General features: G+C 40.7%; 1 protein-coding gene, 1 non-coding gene and 2 pseudogenes across 2 annotated transcripts; 2 read left to right on the top strand and 2 right to left on the bottom strand.

Annotated features, from left to right (window-relative positions):
- Window positions 1–473: 473 nt before the first annotated feature.
- LOC114608334 (cystatin-A-like) lies at window positions 474–13,326 on the bottom strand. Its single transcript, XM_028752289.1, has 3 exons — window positions 13,125–13,326; window positions 5,651–5,752; window positions 474–2,925 (listed from the first exon to the last, which is right to left on the bottom strand). Exons 1-3 carry the CDS (start codon window positions 13,188–13,190, stop codon window positions 2,800–2,802), a joined length of 294 nt encoding a protein of 97 aa, XP_028608122.1. The 5' UTR covers window positions 13,191–13,326; the 3' UTR covers window positions 474–2,799.
- On the top strand, window positions 2,567–2,662 carry LOC114608352 (annotated as a pseudogene).
- A 4,662-nt stretch (window positions 13,327–17,988) lies between the features above and the next one.
- LOC114608347 lies at window positions 17,989–22,384 on the top strand (annotated as a pseudogene).
- Window positions 22,385–22,521: 137 nt separating this feature from the next.
- LOC114608349 lies at window positions 22,522–22,625 on the bottom strand. The gene has a single exon (XR_003709348.1). It is a non-coding gene; the product is annotated as a U6 spliceosomal RNA (small nuclear RNA).
- Window positions 22,626–27,204: the final 4,579 nt, after the last annotated feature.

Genomic DNA, 27,204 nt, shown 5'->3' with positions numbered 1-27,204 from the left:
TCCTGCAAGCCTGTGTGTCAGTACTGCTGGGAGACCAGTTCTCTATGGAGTGAATTTGAGTCTGGGGAGCTGTGGCACAGGGTCAGCTTCAGGGTACAGAGGTAAACTGGAAGGATCCTGTCCCCAGCTCTTCTGTGGTTCCCATGTCCTCTGGGCAGGTCCCTCTTGGGCCAGGGGTTTGAGCAGAAGTAGTAATCTCAGCTGTGCTCACAGGCTTGTCAGCACTCCCGGGAAACCAGCTCTCTCTTGGCAGTATTTGGGTATGGAGCGCTGTGGCACAGGATCAGCTCTGGGCAAGCATGGAAACTGGAAGAATCCTGTCCCAGGCTGCTCTTTGGTTCTTATCTTAATTTTCTCTAAAGAAAACATTTTATAGCCACAATCTTACATTGTTAAAAAAACCTTTTATATTTTGATACAGAATTGAAGTTATATTTTCTTAAATTGGTACAGAATTTTGGATACTAATATAGGTTTAAGGTTTTTATTGGTAGAAATCTTTATACATTGATACAAAATTTTAAATTAATTTTGTTTCTTTTAGATAGGCATTATGCCTATGCAACTCATTTAAGAATATAAGGCTTAGACCCAGTTCTTTTAATAGCTGCTATTTCAAAATATTTAAAATGATTAAGTAATTCAAGTTAAAGTCAGATAGTCAAACTCATGGGCATGTTAGATTCTAATTTAGTTATTTACAATAAAGTGTTTTCAAGGTCACTCAAATAGTAAATAGCTAGAAATAATAATGTTTAACAATTCTTATGCTATACATAGATAGATGGTCTTCAAAAGCATCAGAAATCCACAAAATATAACATTTAATGTTATTTCACAAACAATAAATCTTTTGGCTATGAGACAAGTCTGCTCCTGACAATATTTCCATCCACTTCAAAGAAGAAGATGAACATTACCTCCATATGGAGTTACTTCAATTGTGACAAGCTAGCCATTGAACAAGAAATGCCCTAATTTCATCTACAGACAGAATGCCATCCAAAAAGGACAAACAGACACGGGATAATCAACTGCTATGCTCTGCCAATACAGGCTAATCTAGTCCTTCATAATTTCTACTTCACTTAAGGTCTGTCAGATGTTCTGGGCCAGAAGGTTGAACACAGATGTTACAACTTTATAAGAAATATTGGGGACTGTCCAGGTAGTCAGCTGCCTCTGCCAGTTATTTAAATTTTGGAAGCTGTGTCTTTATGCTTTTTACATATTCAGATAATATTTAATACCTTCTCAAATCTCTGACAAGGTAAAAAACTAGTTATGATCTCACAATTGAACTTAAGTTTTTTAACACTAAAGAAAACGTTCTAGACTTGAAAGGATGGTTTTCAGATGGTAATACAAGTTAAAATCAAACATGATTTAGGTACAGAATTCTAAACTCTTTAAGTTAGGATAGATGACAGAATACTTTATCTAAATTGTCAAATATGATGGACTGGATGTAATAAGTGTATATAATACCTTATAATTAGCATAATTGTTATAATTGTATTCAAATTATATCTAAGAGAAAAAAACATTTTATTAGCCTCCTGGTACTCACTAGTACAAATTTCCTCTGGACTAAAAGGGGGGAATTGTTGAGGTTTTGTCTTTTACCGTTTATTGTAATGCTGGCCTCCAAGATTTAGAGTCTGCACATAGCCTGAGGGGCCCTGTCCCCACTTAATTATACTTGGTAAATAAAGATGCCAGCAGCCAATAACTGTGGAGAAGAGACATAGGCAGGGTTTAGGTTTCCCCAGGCTAGAGACCATGAAGAAGAAGCAGGAGGAGAGTGAGCTGCCATGGGCTAGAGGCCAAGAGAATATGGCTCAGAGGGCTGTCTTGTTGGAGATAAGGGCATTCCAGATGAAATATAGCAAGTAATAACTAGGGTTATGGAGGGTAGATAGTTGCCAACTATAACGCTTCCTAAGGCATATTAAAATACATAGGTCATGTGTATGTCTTTCATCTGAGAACATAACTTGTCTAAGGTGGGAAGAAGCCCCACAGTGAGATTTTAAAAATAGTTTTTAATACATTTTATAAAAAAGTACATTATTATAACAACTTGAGAGGCTTGAGTAGCACCTGGGGACAAGATGTCACTGTGCCATAAATGTTCATTTCCTGGTCTTGATTGTTGTTTTTTTTGCTGTGCAGGAGAATGGCCTTGTGGGAAGTGCACACTACTGTTTGCACTAGTGAGCACCAGGAAGCATTTGTTGGTAACGGGGACTCACTGCAACTGACTCTCAAGTGCAAGGGAAGCGTGGGGGAGGGGAGAGGGCAGCTTCTTTATACATTACGATTGTTTTAAAACATGACTTATAAAATACAAATTTAATTTTCAAATATGAAAGCAGAGATGACACTCTGGGTTCCAGGCAACCAAAGGGATCAGTGTGTTTCCCTGACAGCCACCAAAGCACCTACAGCAAGGAGAGGGTAGGATGGACCTTCATCCATTTGCAACTGAGCGATAGGTTTTATAAGGTTTCCAGTTGATATCATTTATTGCAGAATTTCTACTCTGAACCATGAACACTACTCTATATGACAGCATGTATATTAAAAATTGGAATGATATAGAGATTACCATGGCTCTTGCCAAAGGAGGACACAGATTCAAGAAATACTCCGTTTTTTTAAATAATTGTCTAGGAAGTAAATGTTGACACAATATTGAGAAATAATGGAGGAAAACAGTTGTTTCAAGAATGTTTCTTTATTGATGGCCACATCTGTTTGCACTGAGAGGAATCAGGTCACTTTAGAACTTGCTGCTTAGAAGTAGGTCAGCTCATCATCCTTGGTTTTGTTAGTCTGGTAACCAGTAAGTTCAAAATGATCCTCTCCAGAAAGATCCTTGAAGACTTTCAGGTGTATGAAAGAATCATTCCCTACATCTACCTGAAAGACATAAAAGAAGAAAGAAAGAAAGAAAGAAAGAAAGAAAGAAAGAAAGAAAGAAAGAAAGAGAGAAAGAAAGAAAGAGAGAAGGAAAGAGAGAAAGAAAGAAAGTTATTCATATGGATCTCCATTGTATGACAGATTTTCTTTTTTGTTAAGACTTAATGTGCTAAGTAAGGTCTCCTGAAACAACACTTCTGGCCCAGGCCAGGATCCATGAACTGAACTTTCATCAACTTGTACAACTTAGAAAAAAGAGTAGCTAACAGTATGGCAGAAAACATATTTCCTAGATGTATTATTAATACCTTTTAGAAAAATATTTTATTCAATCTATTTGTATTTAAGTGCATCATGTGCATGCAATGCCTGAAGACCTCAGAACAGGGTGTTAAATCTCTTAGAACTGGTGTCAGAGATGGTTGTGAGCTGCCATGTGGGTGCTGAGACCCAAACCCAGGTCCTCTGCAAGAACAGCCAGCGTGCTTACCCACTTATCCATTTCTCCATCTGGATTTAATTTGTTGTACTTGTCATTAAAATCTTGGCACAGATTACATTCCAGAGTTACATGTTATTTTTGTGATGGCTGGAACAAGAACAGAGGGCAGCCTACATTTTTAGTTATTCTGTTTTCTGACTTCTAAGTTGAGGAAACATGGCTTAGTTTTGTTTTATGAATTTTTTGTGAGGACTAGGTAAAGAGGGGGGGGTGGCCTGCTTGTAAAACAGGACCTGACACAGCCTAAGCCCACCTTGAGTTATTATCCTCTTTGTTCAGAGTAGGAAATGATTAGGCTTAGGGTTGGAGATCTTGGGATTACATAGATTTGGAACAAGAATGAATTTATTGAACACGCAGAACAATGGAACAAAGGTCAATCCCAGGACAGCCTGTGGTTCTCTAGTACTTTCTCAGTGGGGATTCACAACAGACAGAAAACCCTACCAGTAACAAATGAAAGCTAGAGACTGGCTGAGAACAATGAGGTCAACAGTCAGCCTGCAGGACGGAAGGAGGGACTAAGGCTCAATAACAGAAGGAAGGTAAGTGAGAGAGCCAGGGGTGGGGGGAGGGGCTGGGGCTGGGGCTGGGGATCAAGGAACCACACTGAAATAGAGTGGTCAAGGGGAAAAATTCCCAAGACAATTTTCTAATGAATTTTTTTATTAATGAAATATGTGAGGGAGTTGATATGAAATATTCATATTTGGATAACCAAAGTTATTAAAATAATCCCAATTTTGGTGAAAGATTTTCTATCTCTGAATATAATCATTTTTCCTGATTTTTTTTTTCTCAGATATGAAGAAAGATGATGGAAGGAACCAATTCCTTCTGAGGATGCAGCTGGGGTTAGCTCACATGTTTCTTCAGGCATGGAACACACCAGGGACTCAAATTTGATTGAACTGAGCTGGTCCAGTCCTTACAGACAACCCAGCTTTGAGAGTGGCTCATGTTGAGCTGGCTAGCTCTGCTCATGTCATTAAAAACAACAACCACAACAACAATGACAAAACAAACAAAAAAACCAACTAAACACATTAAAACACATAGCATAAGTATCTAATTTTTAAAAAGAAACAAATGCCACTGTGCCTTGGTTCAATGACAAAGCAGAGGAGGTAAAGGCACGTGACAGATGGTTATCTTTTCAGTCAGGATTGACATTGTTTAATACATAGAGATAAATATAGCTCCTATTTATTATCCATGGTTGAGTTTTTGAATTGTTTCCCTAGTCACTAGTTCACAAGAATGTCAAAATAGTTTTTTTGTTAGAACTTAATCAGAAAACCATTTGATTTAATTTTTGATATAAAATTTGTTTTAAATAAAAAAAATTGTGTGTATGGGTGTGTGTCTGTGTATGGCTATGCACACATAGAAGCAGGTGCCCTTGGAGACCAAAGGTATCAGGTCTCTTACTGCTGGAGTTACAAGCAGCTGTGAGCCACCTGATGTGGCTGCTGGACACAGTGGTTTCTACAAAAGCTGTATTCACTTTTAACAGTTGAGTCTTTTCTTCAGCTCCTGAAATGTATTTTATAAAATATTATGTCTTTATACTGTAGTTGGAGTGCCTCAGTTGTACCTGCTTGAATTATACAAAGAATTATTTGAGGGCTGGATAGATGGCTCAGGAGTTAAGAGTACTGACTGTTCTTCCAAAGGTCTTGAGTTCAATATCTGGCAACCATGTACCAGCTCACAACTGTTTATAATAGGACCTGATGCTCCCTCATATGCATAAAAATAATAAAAAAGGATTATTTAAATGACATTAATAACTACTCATTTAAAGGATGAAATTGGCTTGAATTATTCTTTCAGCTAATGATTGAAGTTCTTTTTAGGTGCATTTGATTTGAACATACAGAATTAGGAAGTTTTGAGGTGGAAAATGCCCTAAGACACTGGCCAGTTCCCATACCCTAAAATGTTAGCCTCCACATTTACCTGAAAGAGTAAGTAGCCATGGCCTCACACCAATGTCTGAGCTGTTACATCATCTTTTTCTACAGGGTTCTAGAAATTAAGAACCACATAAGAAAGCTTTCTGTATTCATGAGGGATAAAAAGGTAAATATCCTGTCACTATATGGATTGGGGGTCTTCTACTTGCACGTGTCTTAATTAAAGACCAGTGGCAGAGATGAAGGTACAGTTGGGGCAACAGAAAACAATCACATCAGTGCTTGAGGGAGGTTGGTGTCTAACCTTAATGAAGTAATTGGTTCCAGCGACAACTTGAGTTTTATACTCAACGGCTTTGAAGTTTTCATATTTCTCATTGGTTTTCTCTTCCAGCTGTGCTTTGACCTTATGAGGGGAAAGAAAGAGATGATGTTAGGGTGTGTTGACTCAGCTTACCTGAGTCACAAATCTGGGAACCTCATCATACTGAGAGTGCTGCTGATGAGCCTGGGCTGGCTGCTCAAACCTCTAATTCCAGGACGTGAAAGACTGGGGCAGGAGAATGTCATTCAAGAGCAGCTTCAGCTATGTAGAAAGCTCTAGGCTACTTGGTACTAAAAATTAAGATCCTGTATCAAAAATCAAAATAAACTTAAAAAGCCGTGTAATCTTTTTTTCCCAATAGAAAAACGTTTACACAGGTTAAATAGTCAAATTATATTGCATGAACCTGAATTAATATCAAATCACTGCAGTATTACACAATAGTCACAGTTTAGGGCCAGTCCAATAGCTAAGCAGGTAAAGTCACTTGCCACTAAGAAAGTATGACAACCTGAATTCTGTCACTGGGACCCACATGGTGGAAAGAGAGGATGCATTCTTTCAAATTGTCCTGTGGTACACACACACACACACACACACACACACACACCCACCCCTACCTATGGCAGGGGGTGGAAGCTTAGATGCTTGCATTGCTGAAAGGAGTTAGTCTCATATTCAGTGTGTAAACCTTTATTGAATGTTATGCATCCACCCTTTCTCTGGGTGCTCAGTTAGACCCTATAGACTAGGGCTCATTTTCTGCTAATAGCCAAGCTCCAGGTTTCCACCAGGGCTAAAAAGGGGGAATAGCTCACATCCCAGGATGGAGGATGTTGAGGGTAAGGAGGGGTTTGGGGGTCTAGCTGTTGGTCATATAGACCCATCAGGTCTCCTACTCTCTTGACTCAACTCTCAAAATTTCTGGTGTTGCCAATGCCAGCCATCAGCAATCTAATACAGCTGTATTAGGTCTACTGTGTGAATCTCCTGTGTGATCTTGGACGTGCCCTCCACAGCTCAATCAATCTTGATGTCTCTCAGTTTTCATCTTCTTACCTCCATTCACATCCTTCAGGTAGTGTCTACTGATTTCCTGTTACCTCTCTCATGGGTGCTTTCCCCACAATCCTTTCCTATCCCTGGGAGGAAAACTAACTCTGTCTTCAATATATCCTTTCCATTGAGAAGTTGGTACAATGCTCTCTGATGAAGCATTTGGGTGCTTCTAGCTTTAGTCAGGCCCCTAGTGCATCCAGAGTTCTCTTAAGACTCTCTGAAGCCCTCCTCAGCAGGGAGGCATTCTCAATCCTTTGCTGGTGCCTCAGTTGGCTAGTAGAACTATTTTCAAATGAATCTCCAGACTGAGTTCTCAGATTTGATTAAATTCCAACAGGCACCACTTATTTGTTCCCCAAGCCTTCAAAATAGGTGGGGTGGCAACAGTTGCTTTGTCGAAATGGAAAATGAATCATTAAGTGGAGGAAAGAGGAATAGGAAGTGAGAGGGAAAAGACTGGACCAGCAAGAGGCAGGGTGTGGGAGAGGAGCCATGGACAGCTGTCCAGAGAGAAGCTGAGTGGGAAGAGGGTTATATCTTAGGCTCTCTACGTCCTGATGCTTTTGATTGGTCAAAGGAAAGATGCCAGCACTGGGTATCCATTGAACTAGAAAGGCCTAATCTCTATACTCATCCCCAAACTGATTTATTGAGTCTCATTTTACAAGTAAGGAACTTGAGGTTAAGGTTAAAGATCATTGATCATTGTCAGAGCAATTTAAAAACCTTTGTTTGATAAGTTTCTGAGCTACAGTCCATAGGGTTATATTATATTATTTCTTAATTTTGTTTTATTTTTCATGTTAATATGTGCCTGTGTGTGCGTATGTGTACATGTGAGTGTAGGTACCTATCGAGTCCAGAAGAGGTCATCAGATCTCCTACAGCAGAGTTGCAGGCAGTTTTGAGCTGTTTGGCATAGCTTCTGGGAACAGTATGCGTGCACCCTTAACTGCTGAGCCATCTCTTTAGTCTCAGTCTTTTTTTTTTTTAAGCTATATTATAAGTGCGTTTTCCATCTCTCCTATTAATGGATACAAATTGCAATTACTTCATCACACTTGTGTATGTAGACCAATGTCCAGGATTTTCCAGGGGAAAACTGATTTCAAATGCTTTGGTTTGTATCCTTATAAGTATTTGTGCTTGCCCAATGTCTGGTTCGTTGTGGAAGATGCAGCCTCTCTCCCTTTTTTGTAAGACACATTTGTGTCCGTTAATAAGGGATTCTACAAACTTGGGTGATGCTGGGCAGTTGGGAAGTAGGAGAGGTGAGTGGGAAGACTGTGAGTGATAATTTAAAAATCAGAAAGTAGCTTGGCGCCACCAAGCGAACCACCAGGAGGGGTACTGGGAGGTACCAGAAGGCATTTGTGGAGCATGGTGTGACAAACAGGACTTGTGTTGTACCCAGTTGCTGCTGTCCTTGCAGTGTCTGATGATGCCTGGAGACTGTATGCTTGCCACTCTGTCCTCCTTCAGAGAAAGGGGCACTGGGTAAATGCGTTTACTCCAGAATGTTTTAGCCTTTCCAATAGCTGCAAATCTCACCGGGTTGTTAGTTTTCTATGATCTGAAGAATCGTTCCATAGAGGCATACACACCCATGAATTTCCCCAACCTGCAATCATTCTTCAGAGCAGAATGGATAGAAGATGCTGGATGCAAGGTAGATAGATATTATTTACGGAAATTTCCAATAAGAGAAGAGAATTCAGAGGCAGTATGGAAATATGGTGAGGCCGGTGGGACATGTCTTATGGAAATTTGTCAGCTGACATGCTTAGAAGGAAATACGAAGAAGAACACGCAGGACACAAGAAAATGAAGTCACTAGACTGTAGGTGGAGGGAAAGAGCATAGGATTGAAGGAAGCAGTTAAATCTGTAGCAATATGATAAGCTGGGGTGTTCCCTTGCCAGATGCCAGCAATTTTCTAAGCAGAGGAAGAACTGAGACACCTACTGGGGAAACCATGGAAGGCAGGGTCGGGTGGGAGGCAGGGGTTCTGGTATAGACCTCGCGGAAAAACAACAGCAAATAGAACTAAAAGGATGCTGTGTGTTCCCAAGGTCCTGCTGGGATGTGGATATTCTTGCATCACACTGGAATGGTGAGCTTTCTGTGGTTCTGTGACTCCCTGGAGTAGAAGTGGAGGAGGAGGGAGGGCAGAGGGAGTGATCTCTAATTGAAGATTGGAATGTCATGGATCACAGGATCACAGGAATCAGAGTGGGGGAGTGTGGGAAAACATCCACCCTGGACCAGTGACCAAGAGGATCTAAGCATGATAAGACTGGAGGGTAGGTGCCTTGAGATTCTGGTGTGGCTGAATGGCATGTTCTCTGGGAATGGGACAACAGAATTGACTGACCAGAAAGCTTAGGTTGGAGAGAAAGGAACACACATCTGTAGATGAGGCCAGTGGGAGCCATGCTAAACCTCAGGGTGTGCCTGAGGTATTTGTGTGGTGTCCTGGCCAATAACCCTCATGCTTAGCGAGTTCTCCAGGGGTGGTGCTCATCGACCAGGTTTCTGAGGTGAAGATGAGCATGGGCAGTGTGCACATACATTTGCATGTGTAATCACAGCCTGTGCTTCTAAAAATAATCCTTAAAATAATATTTCTTTTCCTCCTGTAAACATACTTGGAATTCTCATCCAGTGGCTACTTACATAGACAATAAAAGATTACCAGCTGCAATCTGGAGTTGTTATTGAACCCCGCTGTTCCTTTAGCAGTCCATTGGACATGTTTGGTTTTTCATGAATGGGGATGTGCCTGGCTCTTTATTTTATTTTATGACAATCTTTTTTTTTCAAGACAAGGCTTCTCTGTGTAGTCCTGGCTGTCCTGGAACTCACTCTGTAGACCAGGCTGGCCTCAAACTCAGAAATCCACCTGCCTCTGCCTGCCAAGTGCTGGGATTAAAGGCGTGCGCCACCACCGTCCGGCAATTTTATGACAATCTTACATCCCAGTTTATTTTGTAAATTTTCCTGAGGACAGAGACCATTTGATATCCTCCTTCCCTGCTTAGCAATTCATTGCTGTCTAAAAAAAAAAAATCAACATTATTTTGTTCTTCTCCTTTTTTTTTGTTTTTGTTTTTTTTTTTCACTACAGGTTTTCTTTGTATGGCATTGGCTGTTGTACTAGAATTCAATTTGTAGACCAGGCTGGCCTTGAACTCAAAGATCTGCCTGCTTCTGCCTCTTGAGTGCTGGGATTAAAGACCTGTATTACCACTGCCTGGCAATCTTAAATTCATCATGTGGGTTCAGGCACTGAGCCACCTTACCACCTGATAATCAATGTTTTCTGAAGAATACTTTAAGAATACTTATCTCCCCTGAAAATTCTTACAGCCTCCCACTCTCCAAGCCTTTGGGACTTGATACTTGCCTTTCTGTGTGTTTGATACTCAATTCCCAGGCCATGAAGGTACCATTTCTCTATGGTACGTTCCTTTTCTATGTGGGGACCATTTCAATTCCTCTCTTCCCTCCTCCTTGGTGGGGTTCTGCTAGCACCCAATAGTTTCTCTCCTAAAACCACTTAACAGTAGATTTTGAAAAAAAAATATATATACACATATATATGTATATATATATCTTAATATATAAATTTATAAGTTTATATATATAAATATATAAATTTGCATATATATATCTTAAAATATAAAGGAATAAAAGTACAAAGTAAATGACAGGTAGTGGAGATTTTCTCTGGATCTTTTCAGATCATTCTAGGGATACAATAACTTTCTCTGGCCTGACACTGTGTGGGGACCCAACTGACCATATAATCTTGGAGGAGTAGACTGAATTTCCTGACTTAACGAGGGCTTTCTGTAGTATCTGACCCATGGTGTTTTTTGAAGGGGAATTATTGCTGTGATTGAGAAAATGGTTCTTAAAAACACAGTTTACTGCCTGCCTCTCTGCCTCCCAACACATTAGTGAGAGTTGTCCCCTCAAGCTGTCTCCTGCAACACAGGACAGATGAGTGACATCTGGGAGCTGAAACACCACCCTGTACATGTTGACCTGACAGTAACAGGGTTGGCAGTGATGCCTAATGTCCTTTTTGGTCTTAAACCTGTGATCATGCAGGAGTGCTTAAGTAAGTTTTATTTTATAACATTCCCTAGATATCTTAATTTCCTCTACACTATTCATTCTGGGAGACTGGGGCCCATTTATTTCAGCCCTTTATGTACCTTCTACAGTTTGTAGTCTGATGCTCCACATCTAGGAGATACTCAGGAAATGTCCCTATGTAATGGTTCATGGCTATGCATCTCCCATGGTGATTTAAGTATGAGTCCCTGGTTTTCACAGGACAAGTTTGCTGCATTCCCTCCCCTCATTCCTACAGAGCTCCCCAGTGTGCTGAGGCTGTACAGAGGGAAAAGAGGCTAATTCCTTATCTGGACAACTCTTAAGCATTTTGATTCTTGGTATCATCATCTAAAAATAGGATGGAATGCATCCTTGCCTGCTGGGGGCTTTGAAGAGCAACTGAGGGGTGGGGCAGAAATCAAGGCTTTTAAAACAGCAAAGCTTCGTCCTAGGTGAGGTGACCTTGTTAATATCTCTGTCTCATTCTACTTCTCTGGAACCACAAGAACACACTTCTTAATAAATTTTATTACAAAAGATGTAGTCTACAGATGGTGGTTTTTTTTCCAAGATAAGAACTTTCAGTAGCTTCCTATCTTAAAAATTATATGATCAAAATACATATTATGTATATATGAAATTCTCAGAGAACTAATGAGAATATCATGTTCAAAATTATCCTAGCCAGCAGGATGACACACTCCTATAGTCTGAGGTACTTGGAAGGCTGGAGGCAAGAGGATTACTTCAACTTGTGATGTTTGGACCACTCTGAGAAACAGCAAGACCCATGTTTCAAAAGAACAGTTATTCTAGACAACCAGATGATCAACTATTAAAAATCATTAAAATCTGCTGTAACTTTTTATTTCAAATAAAGTATTTCCATGTCTATCTTCCTAGAGCCCTGGTTCCTGGAATATTTCAGGGGGATTTTTTTTTAAAATTTCAGTAAACATAAAAATCAACTATGACTCATTTGTGTATTTGCTTTGAAATAGTTTTTATGCATGTTATTTGAATTAGTGCTTTTAGCTCTTTCTTCTTACAGGTGAAGTAGAGGGCTTTTCCTTGGCCTCCTATTTTAAGGCCCCATTTCCCTCAAGCCTTCTAAGATGCCGGATATATTAGGCCTTACAGGAAGCCATGGGTAGGAGTTCCCACACTCCCAGAGACCTTGGAAGCTCTCTTCAGTCAGATCAGTATTTTATCTAAAGTAACAGGTGACTCATGTGCACATTTAAGTTTGAAAATGCCAACTTGATGTGTGGATTTTAATGAAAGTGTAAAGACTTAATATGCCTCAAAAATAAAATGCTCCCAAATATTTATTGAAACATATCTATGAGTGAGAACTATTTAGCCTTAAATATTAGTCATTAATTTTAGGCCTGTGACCTCCTCTAGAACGTTCAGTGCCATTAAACATGAAGGCTCCCATCTTTTCTACTCACAAAAATCTGATGGTGCCTATTGTGGTGGCACATGCCTGTAATTCCAGCACTTGAGAAATTGAGGCAGTAGGAGTGCCTTGAGTTTGAGGCTAGCCTGATTTACCTACAGGCTAGACCGTCAAGCAAGACCCAGTATCAAACAAACAAACAAACACACACATACACAAGGAAACAAACACACAAACAAACAAACAAAAATAATAAACCAAACTGATGTTATCTGCCAGGATGATTCCACTTCAGAGAAGAAAACAACATGACGTAAGAAAAGGTGACAGATTCCAAATGTATCTCCATAATTTGCATGCATTTCTCCTTTGTAAAACATGTAATACGATTCATCTTTTTGTATGGATGATAGTTAAGCAACATACATTAACTTGCTAGAAACATTGAGTTCTATTTTGACTGATGGTTTGGTGGGCATAGCATCCTGGAATCAGCTCAGGGTTCCTTAACAACCTTAGGAGCCTCCGTGCATCAACTTCAACGGGCATGACTGGAAAATTCCATCAGTAATTAGAGCTCCTGGGATCAGACATGTGAGGTGTAGAGAGGATCCAACATGAATTCACCTTCAGCTACTGGGAAAACTGAGGCTGCAGTAAACAGTGTGGCTTTGCTGATTTTACTTTGAGGGTTTTAAAATTACTCTGAAAGGTTTAATGTTCCACTTTTAGCTGTATAAAAGTCTGAACAAAACCTGTATTTCTGGTTTCTGTGATATCCCACACTTATAGAGCAGGGCCAAATTATGAATCAAATTCTGAAAATTTTTTTTTGATCAAGCTTTTTCCTGACGTGCATCAACTCACCTGGTCAGCAATCTCCTGGACTTCTGCTGTAGCAGGTTTGGCCTCTGTCAAGCCTCCAGGTATCATTCTGGCGAGTTACTTCTTTGCTGGGCAGGATGCTGAGAAGAAATGATCTGGCGAGCAGGGAGACTTAGGGTTTTAAAGGTATCCATAAACTCCTCCTATGTCATGTATAATCACCACGGTATCTGAGGGAATGGGGAAATGAGTGTGGCCTCAGGCAAGTCTTACTGCATCCCTTAAAGGAAATGCAGAGTCGAGTTGGAGGGAAATGAACTGCTGGACATGAGCAAGTAGGTGTGCCCAGGACTAAGGTATGGTGAACACGGTTCCTCCCTGAACTCTCTGTGCCAATAAGGTCATCCTGTTGTGTCATAAGAGGAAGGACATGTATAACCTGAGTTTTTAAGTATGTTAAACCCCGAAGACTTCTTTAAAGAGAATAGCTAATTATGTCAAGGTTGGTTGCTTAGGATTTATCCAACTTTATTAAGATAATAGAACTGTGTATGATGGATTTTGACTTGCAGTTTCTAAAATGTTTATCCCCAACAGGAAGAATAAAATCGTAAATACTTTTATTTCTTCTGCTACACTTGATTCCATTGTTTCTTTGTTTTTGTTTATGTTTTGTTGTTGTTTTTTAAAAAGATTTATTTATTATTTTATTCATGAGTACACTGTAGCTGTCTTCAAACACACCAGAAGAGGACATCGAATCTCATTATGGATGGTTGTGAGCCACCATGTGGTTGCTGGGATTTGAACTCAGGACCTCTGGAAGAGCAGTCAGTGCTCTTAACCGCTGAGCCATCTCTCCAGGCCATTTTTTTTTTTTTTGAGACAGGATTTTTCTGTGACTCTGTGGACCAGGCTGGCCTGAAACTCACAGACATCTACCTTCCTCTGCTTCCCAAATGTTGGGATTAAAGACATGGGATTAAAGAACAGTTAAATAATATTTAAATGTTTTAGAAATCAATGTGAAATACACATACGTATCTAAAAATAGCCAAAGACATTTTACCAGGGGGGTGAGACTCTGTCAAAAAAAAATCACCTAAATCACCTTTTGTTAGATGTACAGAACCCAGAGTGTCTGGTAATCTTTGTAAACACCAGATTCTTGGACTTTTTAAAAGAAAATCCTGTGTATCAACTGACACAGGCTATAGATTTCTGTCTGATTTGATTTACAGAAAAGAAATATGGCTGTCTAAAAAGAAATAATGGGAACTTGGCTTGAGGATCCACTGTCTGTTGACATGTTCTGATGCTTTGGAGAAGAAGGAAACAAAGCTATTTGCCCTGAACGATGCAGACATACTGCATGCTGCCTTTTCTGCCCTGTGCTTTCCCCTATACAACCTCTTTGTACCCAATGAGTTGGCCAAGATGGAACTTTGTGGATGAGGTCCCCCTCTGCTGTCATGTACCCAAGAAGTGCTCCATGAGTAAACTCTGGACTCCTGGATACTAGCTGTCATCTTACAAACACTGACCTTCAAGCACTGAGGGACCAGGACTTCAGGAACAATTGGAACTTTGGCTCATGATTCCATGATGGAGAAGGCATGGCAGTAGGTGAGAGGCAACTGGTTTCATGTGTCTCATATCAGGAAACAGAGTGACAAGTGCTGGCTCTCAGCTCACTTTCTTATTTTTGTTCAGTCTAGGACCATGATATGATGCCACCTACATTTAGGATGGGTCTTCCCACCTTAAATGGCCCAATATTGAACATGCTTCAGTTAGGTGTAAATTTGTACACCTTTCTTTTTAAAACTCATGCCTTGTCTCTTCCTGCATTTGTTGTGTTTATTGGATGGACAACTACAGAGAACTAGATGTTGACATTTGTCTTAGGGTTTTACTGCTGTGAGCAGACACCAAGACCATGTCAGCTCATACAACATTTAATTGGAGCTGTCTTACAAGTTCAGAGCTTCAGTCCATTATCATCAAGGTGGGGAGCATAGAAGCATCCAGATAGGCATGGTGCAGGAGGAGCTGAGAGTTCTACAGCTTCATCTGAAAGCTGATAGGAGAAGACTCACTTCCAGGCACTAGGAGATTCTTAAAGCCCATGCCCAGAATGACACACCTACTCCAACAAGGCCATACTTCCAAATAGTGCCACTCGTTGGGCCAAGCATATTCAAACCATGCCAACATTCTAAGGTGGTCAGCCAGGTGTGGTGGTGCTCACCTTTAATCTCAGCACACGAGAGATAGAAGCACATGGAATTTTTTGAGTTTAAGACTAACCTGATCTACATAGTGATTTCAACACTAGTCAGAGCTTCTCAGTGAAACACTGTCACAAAAAAGAAAAATTATTTTAAAACAAAGCTGTGTCAAAGAAGCATATGTCAAACTTTTGACTCAGTGCAAAGTGAATCACTATAATGAGTATCATGTATGGGCATGCAAGAGGGTAAGACTCATCCTCTTCTTTCTAAGGTTCACACTCCTATGACAATAGACATATTCCTATGACAACAGACAGCACAGGGGGGGAAAAACAGTGGGATGGATCAATGTAATCAAAGTTTTAGACAACACAAGACACTTTGGAAATTGAATCCTAAATACCTAAGAACAGCAGCTTCCCATTTCTAATGTTTTTATTTGACCCAAAATGGACAGCTAACTACAGATGTGACTGAACATGGAGGCTTATGGCCTACTGGTGCAAGACTGGGTAGGAGAACCAGCAAGGCTGGTCTGTTTAGATTCTTGGTCTGTCTGGGAGGAGATCCATCTCTATGGTACTGGGCAGAACCACTCCTAGAATGAAGATTTTATGACTTACTATCAGGCAAGGCAGGTTATGCAACCTGCTCAGGGTCAAGACCTACACAATAGTGCATGGAAAGTTTTGAACAAGGTTTCTAGGTTTTATGGCTGTCTTCAAGGGAAGAGTTCTATGATTTGCCTTCAGAAAGAGTATTTCTTTGGTCATACTAAGGATGGAATGTAGTGTCTTGAGCAAGCTTGACAAAGAGCTCTACCACTGAGTTTCATCCTCAATATGTTATTTACTGAGTCTCAACATCAGCAAAGAGAGTTACAAGAACAAGGCATTTAAAGTTGGCAGATGTTAGCACTGGACACAGAGGCACGTGCATAGAATCTCAGAATGTGAGAGACAGGTTCAAGAAGATTTGAGAGACAGAGTCACAGGTTCAAGATCAAGAAGGACTACATGAGGAGTTCAAGGAAAGCCTGCGTGTGCTACATAATGGGAAAGTTCCGTTTCCAATGAAACCAATTATTAGAACTCTAGTTGACCATGGTGTTGGTTAATCCTGTCAACTTGACGCGATTTGGATACAAACCTCTGCACCTCACTAAGAATGTTCCTCAGTGGTTTCTCACGTCCCCTTTACTTCTTTTTAGAAGGTCATATTTCTTTTCTGCAAGTCTAACCTCACAGAAATTTACAAAGCTGACAGAGTGAGACTGTGTCAGTTGATGAACAGGATCATCTTAAAAGAAGACGCCTAAGATTCTGATGTTATGCAAAAATTACCAGACACTGGGTTCTATAATCTAAAGAAAGGTGAATTGGCAGGTTTTTTTTTTTCTGTTGTTGTTGTTGGTGGTGGTGGTGTTTTAAAGACAGCATCTCAACCCCTGGGAAAAAGGATCTTGGCTGTTTATAGATATGTGTATTACATGTTTATTTTGGTTTATAGGATTGTTTAAATATAGAAAACACAATAAAATAACAGACATCTATGTCTTGGTCACTCAGAATTGAACCTGTCTTCCCCCCTTTTCTCTGATGGAATCACTCCAGTGGGCAGGGATGGGTGAGCAGTAAGCCTCTGTCGCTTTGCTGTGCCCAATTCCCTGTCATCCCTAGCACTTCCCTTTTGACACCCAGCAATTCTTCTAAAGAGTAGCCTTACCTTTTACATGGTTGGGATATTACCTGACAAGTTACCTATTGACTGTAATCCGACCACTTGGGAAGCAGAGGCAGAAGGATCAGAGCACTCAAGGCCATGCCTGTAATCCCAGTGCTCTACAGGCAGAGGCAGAGAGTCGGAAATCAAGGTTCACAGTGAGTTCTAGGAGAGCCTGGGCTATAGAGTGAGTTCCAGGTGAGGCTGTGCTACGTGCAAACCCTTCTAAAAAAAGACATGGTGGTCCATGTCTTTAATACTAGCACTTGGGACACAGAGGATGGAAGATCTCTGTGAGTTTGACCAACCTGATCTACAGTTAGTTCCAGGATAGCCAGGGACTGTTAAATGAGCAATCCCGACTCAAAAAAACAAAACAAAACAAAACAAAACAAAACAAAACAACAATAAGAACAAGATAACCCCAAGAGAATCAACAGCAGCAGAAGAAATGAAGATGTTTTTGCCATGTAATTCTTCATGTTTGGGGATAAACATTTCTGAAAGTACAAGTAAAAATCCACCGTAGACAGTTTTATTATCTTTATAAAGTTGGGTGGATCCTAAGCAACCAGCCTTGACATTATTAAGTTTTCTATTTAAAGAACTCTTCAAGGTTTACCATGTTTAGAAACTCAGGTTATATATGTCCTTCCTCTTATGACACAGCATGGTGACATTTTTGGCACAGAGAGTGCAGGGAAGAACTGTGCTCGCCACACCTGAGTCCTGGGCACACATGCTTGTTCACTTGCCCAAACGCATGTCCCCCCAACTGCACTCAGCATTTCCTCTCAGGGATGCAATAAGATTTTCCTGAGATCACAGTCATTTCCCTAGTTCCTCTGATACTGTGGAGATAATACATTAGGGGAGGAGTTTACAGATCCCTTTAAAACCCTGACTCTTAGTGCTTGCTGAATCATTCCTTCTCAGCACCCTGCCCAGCAATGAATCCAGACACCATAATAATTACAGGAGGCTTGTCAGAGGCCAGACCTGCTACACCAGAAATCCAGGAGGTTGCTGACAAGGTGAGTCGATGTAGTTCATGAAAAAGCTTTAATAAGGATTCCCGAGCTGATTTCAGAGTACAGTGTCCACCAAACTACCACAGTCAAAATAGAACTCAATGTTTCTACCAAGTTAATACATGCTGCCTAACTGTCATCTAAATTATAAAAATGTATTATGTTACCTGTTTAAAAAAGAAAAGTATATGCAAATTATGGAGATAGATTTGTAATTTGTCACTTTATTTTCTTATGTCAAGTTTTTTTCTTCTCTGAATCCAAACCATCCTGAAGGACAAGATCAGTTTGGTTTATTGTCTGTTTTTTTGTTTTTACATTTGTTTCACACATAGACTTGCTAGATGGTCTATCCTGCAGGTAAATCAGGCTAGCCTCAAACTCAAGGCACTCCTACTGCCTCAACTTCTCAAGTGCTGGGATTACAGGCATGTGCCACCACAATAGGCACCATCAGATTTATGTGAGTAGAAAAGATGGGAGTCTTCATGCTTGGGGCACTGAACATTCTAGAGGGGGGGTCACAGGCCTAAAATTAATGACTAAATAGTTAAGGCTAAATAGTTCTTACTCATAGGTCTATTTCAATAAATAACTTGGAGCATTTTATTTTCGAGGAACATTAAATCTTTATATCTCATTAGAATTCTCACATCAAGTTGGTGTTCTCAACCTTAAATGTGCACAAGAGTCATCTGTTGCCCTAGATAAAATGCAGATCTGATTAAAGAGAGCTACATGGGACTTCGTGTCCTCATTTCTTCCATGGTCTCTGGGAGTGTGGGCAGTCCTATCCATGATTTCACTTTCCTGTAGGGCCAGATAGCCAGCATCCTATAAGGTTTGGGGTATGTAGGGCCTTAAAATAGGATGCCAAGAAAAAGTTCTCCATTTACCTGTAAGAAGAAAGTGCTAAAAGGACTGACTAAAATACCACACAGAAAAAATGTTTCAAAACAAATAAGCACAGATGAGGCACAGTTGATATTTATGTTGACCGAAAGAAAAATCTCCCTGAGATGTTCCAGGATCCATGGCTGTATGGGCCTAGACAGAAAAATACAGTTATTTGAAATAAAAATTTGCAGCAGATTTTCATAATTTTTAATAGTTGGTCATCTGGTTATCTAGAATAGCTGGGGGTCTTTCTGTTTCTCCAAGTTTCTAACCTCTCAGGTTCAGATAATCCATTTTCCTATAGCCTCCCAAGTAATAAGGACTACCGATTGTGTTATTCTGCTGGCTAGGAAAACCTTAGAGAGCATGATATTCTCATTAGTTCTTTGAGGATTTCATACATACATAAACATACTTTAATCATATAAATTTCAAGTTGGGAAGCTATTAGAAGGGCTTATCTTGCTAATGACACAATCTGTCCACCACATCTTCAATGATAAAGTTTATATAGAAATGTTTTCTTGCAACTTCAGACAAGCAGAAGGAGAAATAGATAGTAATGAAGTCACCTCACCCTGGAAAGAGCTTTGCTGTTTTAAAATCCTTGATTTCTGTCTCACCTCTCAGTTGATCTTCAAAGCCCCCAAGCAGGCAAGGATGCGTTCCATCCTATGTTTAGGTGATGAAACCAAGACTCAAAATGCTTAAGAGTTATCCAGATGAGAAACTAACCTGTTCTTTCCCATTGCACAGCCTCAGCACACTGGGGAGATCTCCAGGAATGAGGAGAGGAAATGCAGCAAACTTGTCTTCTCTGTGGAAGCCAGGGCCTCAGACTTAAATCCCCATGAGAGATGCATAGCCATCAGCCAGTTCCTAGGGGCATTTCCTGAGTCTCTCCTAGGATTTCAACATCTGACTACAAACTGTAGAAGCTACAGAAAGGCCTGAAAGAAACAGTCTCTATTACTCCCAAATTAACAGTGCAGAGGAAATCAAGATGTCTAGGGAATATTATAAAATAAAACTTACTTAAGCACTTTTTCATGATCACAGGTTTAAGACCAAAAAGAACATTAGGCGCCACTGCCAACTGCTTTACTGTCAGGTGAACAGGTACAGGGTGGTGGCTCGGTTCCCAGATGTCACTCATCTGTCCTGTCTTGCAGGAGACAGCCTGAGGGACAACTCTCACTAAAATATTGAGAGGCAGAGATGCAGGCTGTAAACTATGCATTTTTAGGAAGTATCTTCTCAGTCACAGCAATCATTTCCCCTACAGAGAACACCATGGTGCAGATACTACAGAAAGCCCTCGTTATGTCAGGAAATTCCGTCTACACCTCCAAGATTATGGTCTGTTGGTTCCACACACAGTGTCAGGTCAGAGGGGGTTATTGTAGCCCTGAGGGGCCCCAGAGAAAAATCTCTACTCTGTGTTGTTTATATGTGTCAAATACTTTGTACTCACTGATCAAACATAGACATACCTATTTGGGCCTTTCATTGAAAATCATGACTATATTGTTTTTTGCTTTGTTTTTATTTTTTTTGAGTGAGTGTGTGTGTGTGTGTGTGTGTGTGTGTGTGTATTTTTACTTTTGGGGTAGGTTTTATTGGGTAGCCCCAACTAGCCTGGAATTTTCTAAATAGCCAAAGCTGCTCTTGAATGACATTCTCCTGCCTCAGTCTTTCAAATTCTGAGATTAGAGGCTAGAAGCTTGAGCAGCCAGTCCAAATCTCTGAGGACTCTCAACAGGATAAGGTCCCCAGATTTGTGACTTAGGTAAACTGAGTCAATATAGCCCTGACTAACATCATCTCTTACTTTTTCCTCATAAGATCAAACCACTGCTCGAAGAGAAAATCAATGAGAAATATGAAAAATTTAAAAGTTCAAGTCATTGAAGGACTAAATTACTTCATTAAGGTTAGATGCCGGCCTCCCTCAAGCACTGATGTGATGTTTCCTGTTGCCCCAACTGTAGCTTCATTTCTACCACTGGTCTTTAATTAAGGCACTTGCATTTTGAGAATCCCCAAATCCATTGGATGACAGGATAGTTACCTTGTTTTACCTTGTGAATACAGAAAGCTTTGTTCAGACTGGCAAGAAGTCAGTGTTAACACACACACACACACACACACACACACACACACACACACAAACACACACACACACGAGCAGGTCCCCGCATCATGTACACACACTTTTTGTATGATCCACATCAGAGTGACATGTGTAATGGTAAACTTTGGTTAGTAGCATTTGAAGATTAAGATACGAAGGGATGTCAGAGTACAATATCTACGTGAGAACCCAAAACCTTTATTGTTCCAATAAAGAAAAAATTGGCAGTTCTTATCTGGATGGCCTCAGCCCCAAGTTCATGCTCCCAAACCATCGGGAGTGATACCCTGATGGAACCTAAGCTGCTTTCCTTTTCCTTTCAAAGGAGGCAGCCTGGTCGGCATTCACAAAGTAGGTTACAACACAGCAGAGACATGGGGAGCATATAGTCCATATTCTCTAAAGCCAATCTGAGTTTCTTTTCCCTTATCAAACTATATGCCAAATTTTCTCCCAACTTAGATGTCAGAAAACAGAATAACCAAAAACAAAGACTGCACTCTGCTCCTTTTCAGATATCATGAAAATAAAATGGAACTCTAGAATGTAATCTGTGCCAAGGTTTTGATGAAAAATACAATATATTAAATCCAGATAGAGAAATAGATCAGTGGGTAGGAACATTGGCTCTTCTTGCAGAGGACCTGGGTTTGGGTCTCAGCACCCACATGGTAGCTCACAACCATCTCTGACTCCAGTTTGAGGAGATTTAACAGCCTCTTTTGACATCTTTAGACATTGCATGTACATGATGCATTTAAATACAACCAGGCAAAAATATTTATACAAATAAATTGAATAAAATCCTTTTCTAAAAGGTATTAAAAATACATATAAGAAATATGTTTTCTGCCATACTGTTAGCTTTGCTTTCTCCTAACATAAGGGTGGATGGGAGTTCAGTTCACTGGTGCTGCCTTGGGCCAGAAGTGTTTTTTCAGCAGAGCTTGGCACATCAAGTCCTGACAAGAAGGAAGATCTGTCATACCATGGAGACCCAGGAGGATAATCTTCCTCCCTCCCTCCCTCCCTCCCTTCCTCCCTCCCTCCCTCCCTCCCTCCCTCCCTCCCTTCCTTCCTTCCTTCCTTCCCCCCTCCCTTTCTTTCTTCCTTCCTTCCTTCCTTTCTTTCTTCCCTTCTTCTTTTATGTCTTTCAGATGGATGTAGGTTGTGGTTGTTACCTCCACATAAATGTCTTCAGTGGTATTTCCAGAGAAAAATGATTTGGAACTTCATGGTTACCAGACCAACAAAACCAAGGATGATGAGCTGACCTACTTCTAAATAGCACATTCTAATGTGAACTCATCCCTCTCATTGTAACAAGATGAGGCCATCAATAAAGAAGTATTCTTGAGATAACTGTTTGCCTCTATCATTACGCAGTATTGTTTTGACCTTTACTTCCTAGATAATTATTTTTAAAAATGGAATGTTTCATGAATTTACATGTCATCCTTGGCAGGGGAAGTGCTAATCTCTGTATCCTTCCAATTTTTAATATACATGCTGCCAAAGAAGGCACAGTGTTCTTGATTTAGAGTAGAAACTTCACAAAAAATGGTACCAGCTGGAAACCTTATACAAACTACAGCTCAGTTGCAATTGTGTAAGGGATCTAATCACCCCATCCTCACTGCAGGTGCATTGGTGGCTGTCAGGGAAGCACACTCCTTGATCCCTTCATTTGCCCAGGACCCAGCATGTCATCTCTGATTTCATATTTGAAAACTAAATTTGTATTTTACAAGTCATGTTTTGAAACAATCGTAACATATAAAGAAGCTGCCCTCTCCCCTCCCCACGCTACCTTGCACTTGAGAATCAGTTGTAGTGATTCCCCATCACCAACAAATACTTCCTGGTGCTCAGTAGTGCAAATATCAGTGTGCACTTTCCACAAGGCCATTCTCCTTCACAGCCAAAACCAACAATCAAGACCAGGAAGTGAATACTGATGGCACACTGACATCTTGTCCCCACGTGCTGCTCAAGCTTCTCATGTTGTTGCAATAATGACCTTACAGAGGTTCAGTCCAGATTCTTGTATTCCATTTAATTCTGTCTTCTTTTAAAATTGTTATTCCATTTGTGTGTGTGTGTATGTGTATGCACCACAGCCCACTTGCAGTCAGAAGATAACTTGAGGCAATCTGTGTCATTTCCATCACATGGGTACAACTCTCAAACTGAAGTAATTAGGCTTGGTGACAAATGCCCTTAGCCACTGACCCATTGAATACTTTTACTGGACAACATATATGCCACAAATACCACGCAGTTCAGATATTTCAAGTGTTCTGCTCAGGGACTTTTAGTATATTCACAAGTGTGTGCAAACCTCACCATGTCATTTCACATTATTTTACTTTCCACACACAAGGAAGAGCTGTCTGTCCTCTACCTTCCTCCCTCTCCCCTCGCCTCTTACTGCTAAGCAGCCACTACTTCCTTCAGTCTGCATTTGCCTGTTCTAGACACAACATATGTGTATATCTGTAGATGCACACATAAGCAATCATTTCTTTGATTATTTTTTTTGTTTTGTTTGTTTTTGTTTTTTGAGACAGGGTTTCTCTGTCTAGCCTTGGCTGTCCTGGAACTCACTCTGTAGACCAGGCTGGCCTCGAACTCAGAAATCCACCTGCCTCTGCCTCCCAAGTGCTGGGATTAAAGGTGTGCGCCACCACTGCCCGGCACTCTTTGATTATTTGTAATTGACTTTTTTCTATGAACAATTTTAAATATTCATTAATATAACATCATTTTACATCTTTTTATACTTTCAAAACATATTCTATGAATACATATGTAATTAATGTATTTGTATAATATGTTTGGTTTGCTGTTTGTATGTTTCCTTGTGACAGATGGCTGCTATGTGTAGCCCAGATTGGTCTTCAATTCAATGTAACTCATGATCTTCCTGCCTCAGCCTCCTGAGCACAAGGTTACAGACTGAGAAGGCTAGACTAATTCCAACACAAGCTTCAAGTTGTCAGTTCAGGAGATGATGCCTAAGAACTGGACAAGTTCAGGCAAGCCCAGGCAAGTCAGTTATTAAAACAAAACAAAATAAAATAAAACAAAACACAACAAGGAAACCCCATGCTTCAGACAGCTAGTCAGAAATTGCCCTACCATCTGAAGCTGCCCAGCCACCTGGCCTGAGACAAGGACAATAGGATAACAACAGTTTCAAGACTTCCTCAGCAATAGTTTCCAGACTTCCCAACAACAGTTTCTAGCCTTCATGCTCAGTTGAGGGTTCTAAAAAGTCCCTGGCTATAGACTCAACAGATTAAGATAGAGGTCACCTACTCCACAATTTCCCTAATCTGTTTTAAGTCAGGCCTGTTAGCTCATTTCTGGATCTCTCTATCTTGGTTATGGAAGACCCCAATATGCTAGACTTCTTCAAAATAAAGCACTCTCTTTGCTTTTACATTGTATTTGAATCTGGGGTGTCATTCTTCAGCAAATCATGAACCTTTACATTTACGGGCTTATCTGGGATTTGCTAGAGATCCCCCAACCCAAATAGTGGAGTGTTTTCTGATCAGTAAGTCTAGGCGCTAACGATATTTTGTCTTCTGCATCTCTGTGTTTATGTTTCACGTTTAATATGGAGCCCAAGAGGGACAAAGCAGACAAGTATTTTATCAACCCGTCAGGGGCAATGAAGGATGCTTCTGACCAGATGCAGGAGAACTTGCTAGTTCTTATCTGAATTCTGAACAGGCTATGGGTTTATGGGCCTCTCGTGGACAGTAAGGAAGGCCATCTGAGACAGTCTTTTCATTATGTTTTTGTTTTCCTGGGAATTTCCTTCTGTGTCCGCCTGTATATTCTATTTGTGCTTTATGTCCTATCATACACATTTTTATTTGATTCCAAGAATAGGACAGGATAAAATCACTCTACAGGACCTGGTCTTGAACCATTTTAAGGACTTTTGCCAAGTCATAGAAGAGTCAGCTTCTAGTTGTTCGTCCCTGCAAACAAATCATCTTTTGCAGGAATGAATGGCCATGTATGGTCTGAGGAGAGGACTTTCCATCTCCTCAACATTTACAGGGTTAAGGTTTAGTTTACGAGGCCTGGAGCCACCTGGAACTTCAAATATTACCATGAGACAATACCTGGTAGAGAAGCTTCCTATTTGGATGAGACCTTTTTTTTTTTTTTTTTTTTTTTTTTTTGGTATAGGCTTCATCACTCCCTACCCTTCTTCATCTAAAGGACAGTGAGCCTCAGACCCCTGCCTTGCTCCTCCATTCTGCTCCTGAGTAGCATCTCTATCCCCCTTTTTATGTTTGTGCTTCTGCTGCTGCTGCTCTGCTCAGCCAGCAAGACAGGGAGGAGCAGCCTCTAACTCCTCTGACTTACCTGACTCCACTTGGAGTCCACTTCACTCTCTGGGCTGTATTGCCCAGAGGGCCAACTCTATTAATGTCAGGGGCAGCCTTGCTTATACAGTGAAAGCCTAAAATCAGCAATAGACCTAAGTCAGCTTGCTAACACAAAGTCTTGGTCTCTGTGGAAAAACACTCAACAGATGGCTATAGGATCTTGTAAACAAGTAGCCTTGGTGGAAATTTATCAGCCTGGATAATAGTCATAGACCTTGCAGATAAGTAGCCTTGGTCGATAGTACCAACTTAGATAAGGACAAGTGAATCATAGACAGAGTCATAGTGGCCTGTTACCTGAACCTTCACCCAGCCGATACCCTATTCTGGAAGATATCTGTACTCCCCCTGAACATCTATGCTCCTGTGTCATCCTCTTCCCCACATCCTGCCTTTATGTATATAACCCCTGTGTGAAAAAGTAAAAATTTTGGTTTGATCAGCCTATAGACAAGCTGTGGTTTTTTGCGTTAGCCTGTTTCTCCCATTCTCTCTTTCAGGTGATCTCCCCGGACCCTGTTTACTGCCCTGCTGGATGGGACATATTAAGGCCTTATCCCTCTGGGCTATGGGACTCCAGATGCTCAGGGGAGACAGTTCATGCCTACTCAAGTTCAGGTTGATATTGATACAACCTTTCCTTTGACTCAACCCGCCTAGAATTTTAATACTGCTGAAAGTAAGGAGAGGCTCTGGGTCTACTGCCAGATTTTGATGGAGAGCCTTCAAGAGGCTACCAGACAGCCCACAGATTTATCTAAGGTGAGCCAGAAGATGCAGAAAAACAAACAAACAAACAAACAAAACAAACAAATAAACAAACAAAACGAGAGCCCTAGGGAATATCTAGAAAGACTTTTTAAAGTATATATGACTTTCACTGCTTTTGACCCAGAAGCCAGAGAATACCAGTCAGCTGTGAACATGGCTTTTGTTAACCAAGTTGCTCCTGACACCCATTGGAAATTTCAGCAGCTGAAAGGCTTTGTGGCCTGCCTCTGTCACCCAAAAGCCAGCCTCTATTTGTCTTTGAATGGCAAGGCTTGGAGAGAGGCTTCAAGAGACAACTGACTTGGACATACCTGCCTCAAGGATTGAAGAACTCACCCAACATCTTTGATGAGACACTACATGAGGACTTGGGTGAGTACTGGCTGGCCCACCCCCAAATAACTATGCTCCAATGTGGAGATGACATCCTGATTGTGGGTGCCGACTTGGAGATATGCCAGGAGGCCAAATGAGACCTGCTATAGGTGCTGAGTCAACTTGACTATCAAGTGTTTACTAAGAAGGCTCAGCTTTGTCAACTTGAGGTCACCTGTTCAAGGGTGGGCCAACCATGCTGTCAGACTCCTAGAAGCAAAACATCCTTAACATCCCAGTTCCATCAACCCTAAGACAAGTACTGAAATTTCTGGAATCTGCCAGGGTCTCTAGACTTTGAGTGCCAGGGTTCACTGAGATAGCCAAACTGTTATATGAGGACACCAGGGGCCAAGAAGACAAAATTAAATGGAACCCTGAGATAGACATGGCTTTTAAGACTAAGAAGAGCTTTATTAGAGGCACAGGCCTATACCCTCCAGGACATTCTCCAACCTTTCCAGCTATAGATAGACAAGAGAAGGGAGATAGCAAGGGGGTGCTCACCCAAAGTTTGAGACCATCAAAAAGACCTGGTGGTCCAAG

This window comes from Grammomys surdaster, unplaced genomic scaffold, assembly GCF_004785775.1.
Source record: "Grammomys surdaster isolate TR1022 unplaced genomic scaffold, NIH_TR_1.0 125889, whole genome shotgun sequence".
Classification (NCBI taxonomy): domain Eukaryota; kingdom Metazoa; phylum Chordata; class Mammalia; order Rodentia; family Muridae; genus Grammomys; species Grammomys surdaster.
This window is presented reverse-complemented; position numbering and strand designations above follow the sequence as displayed.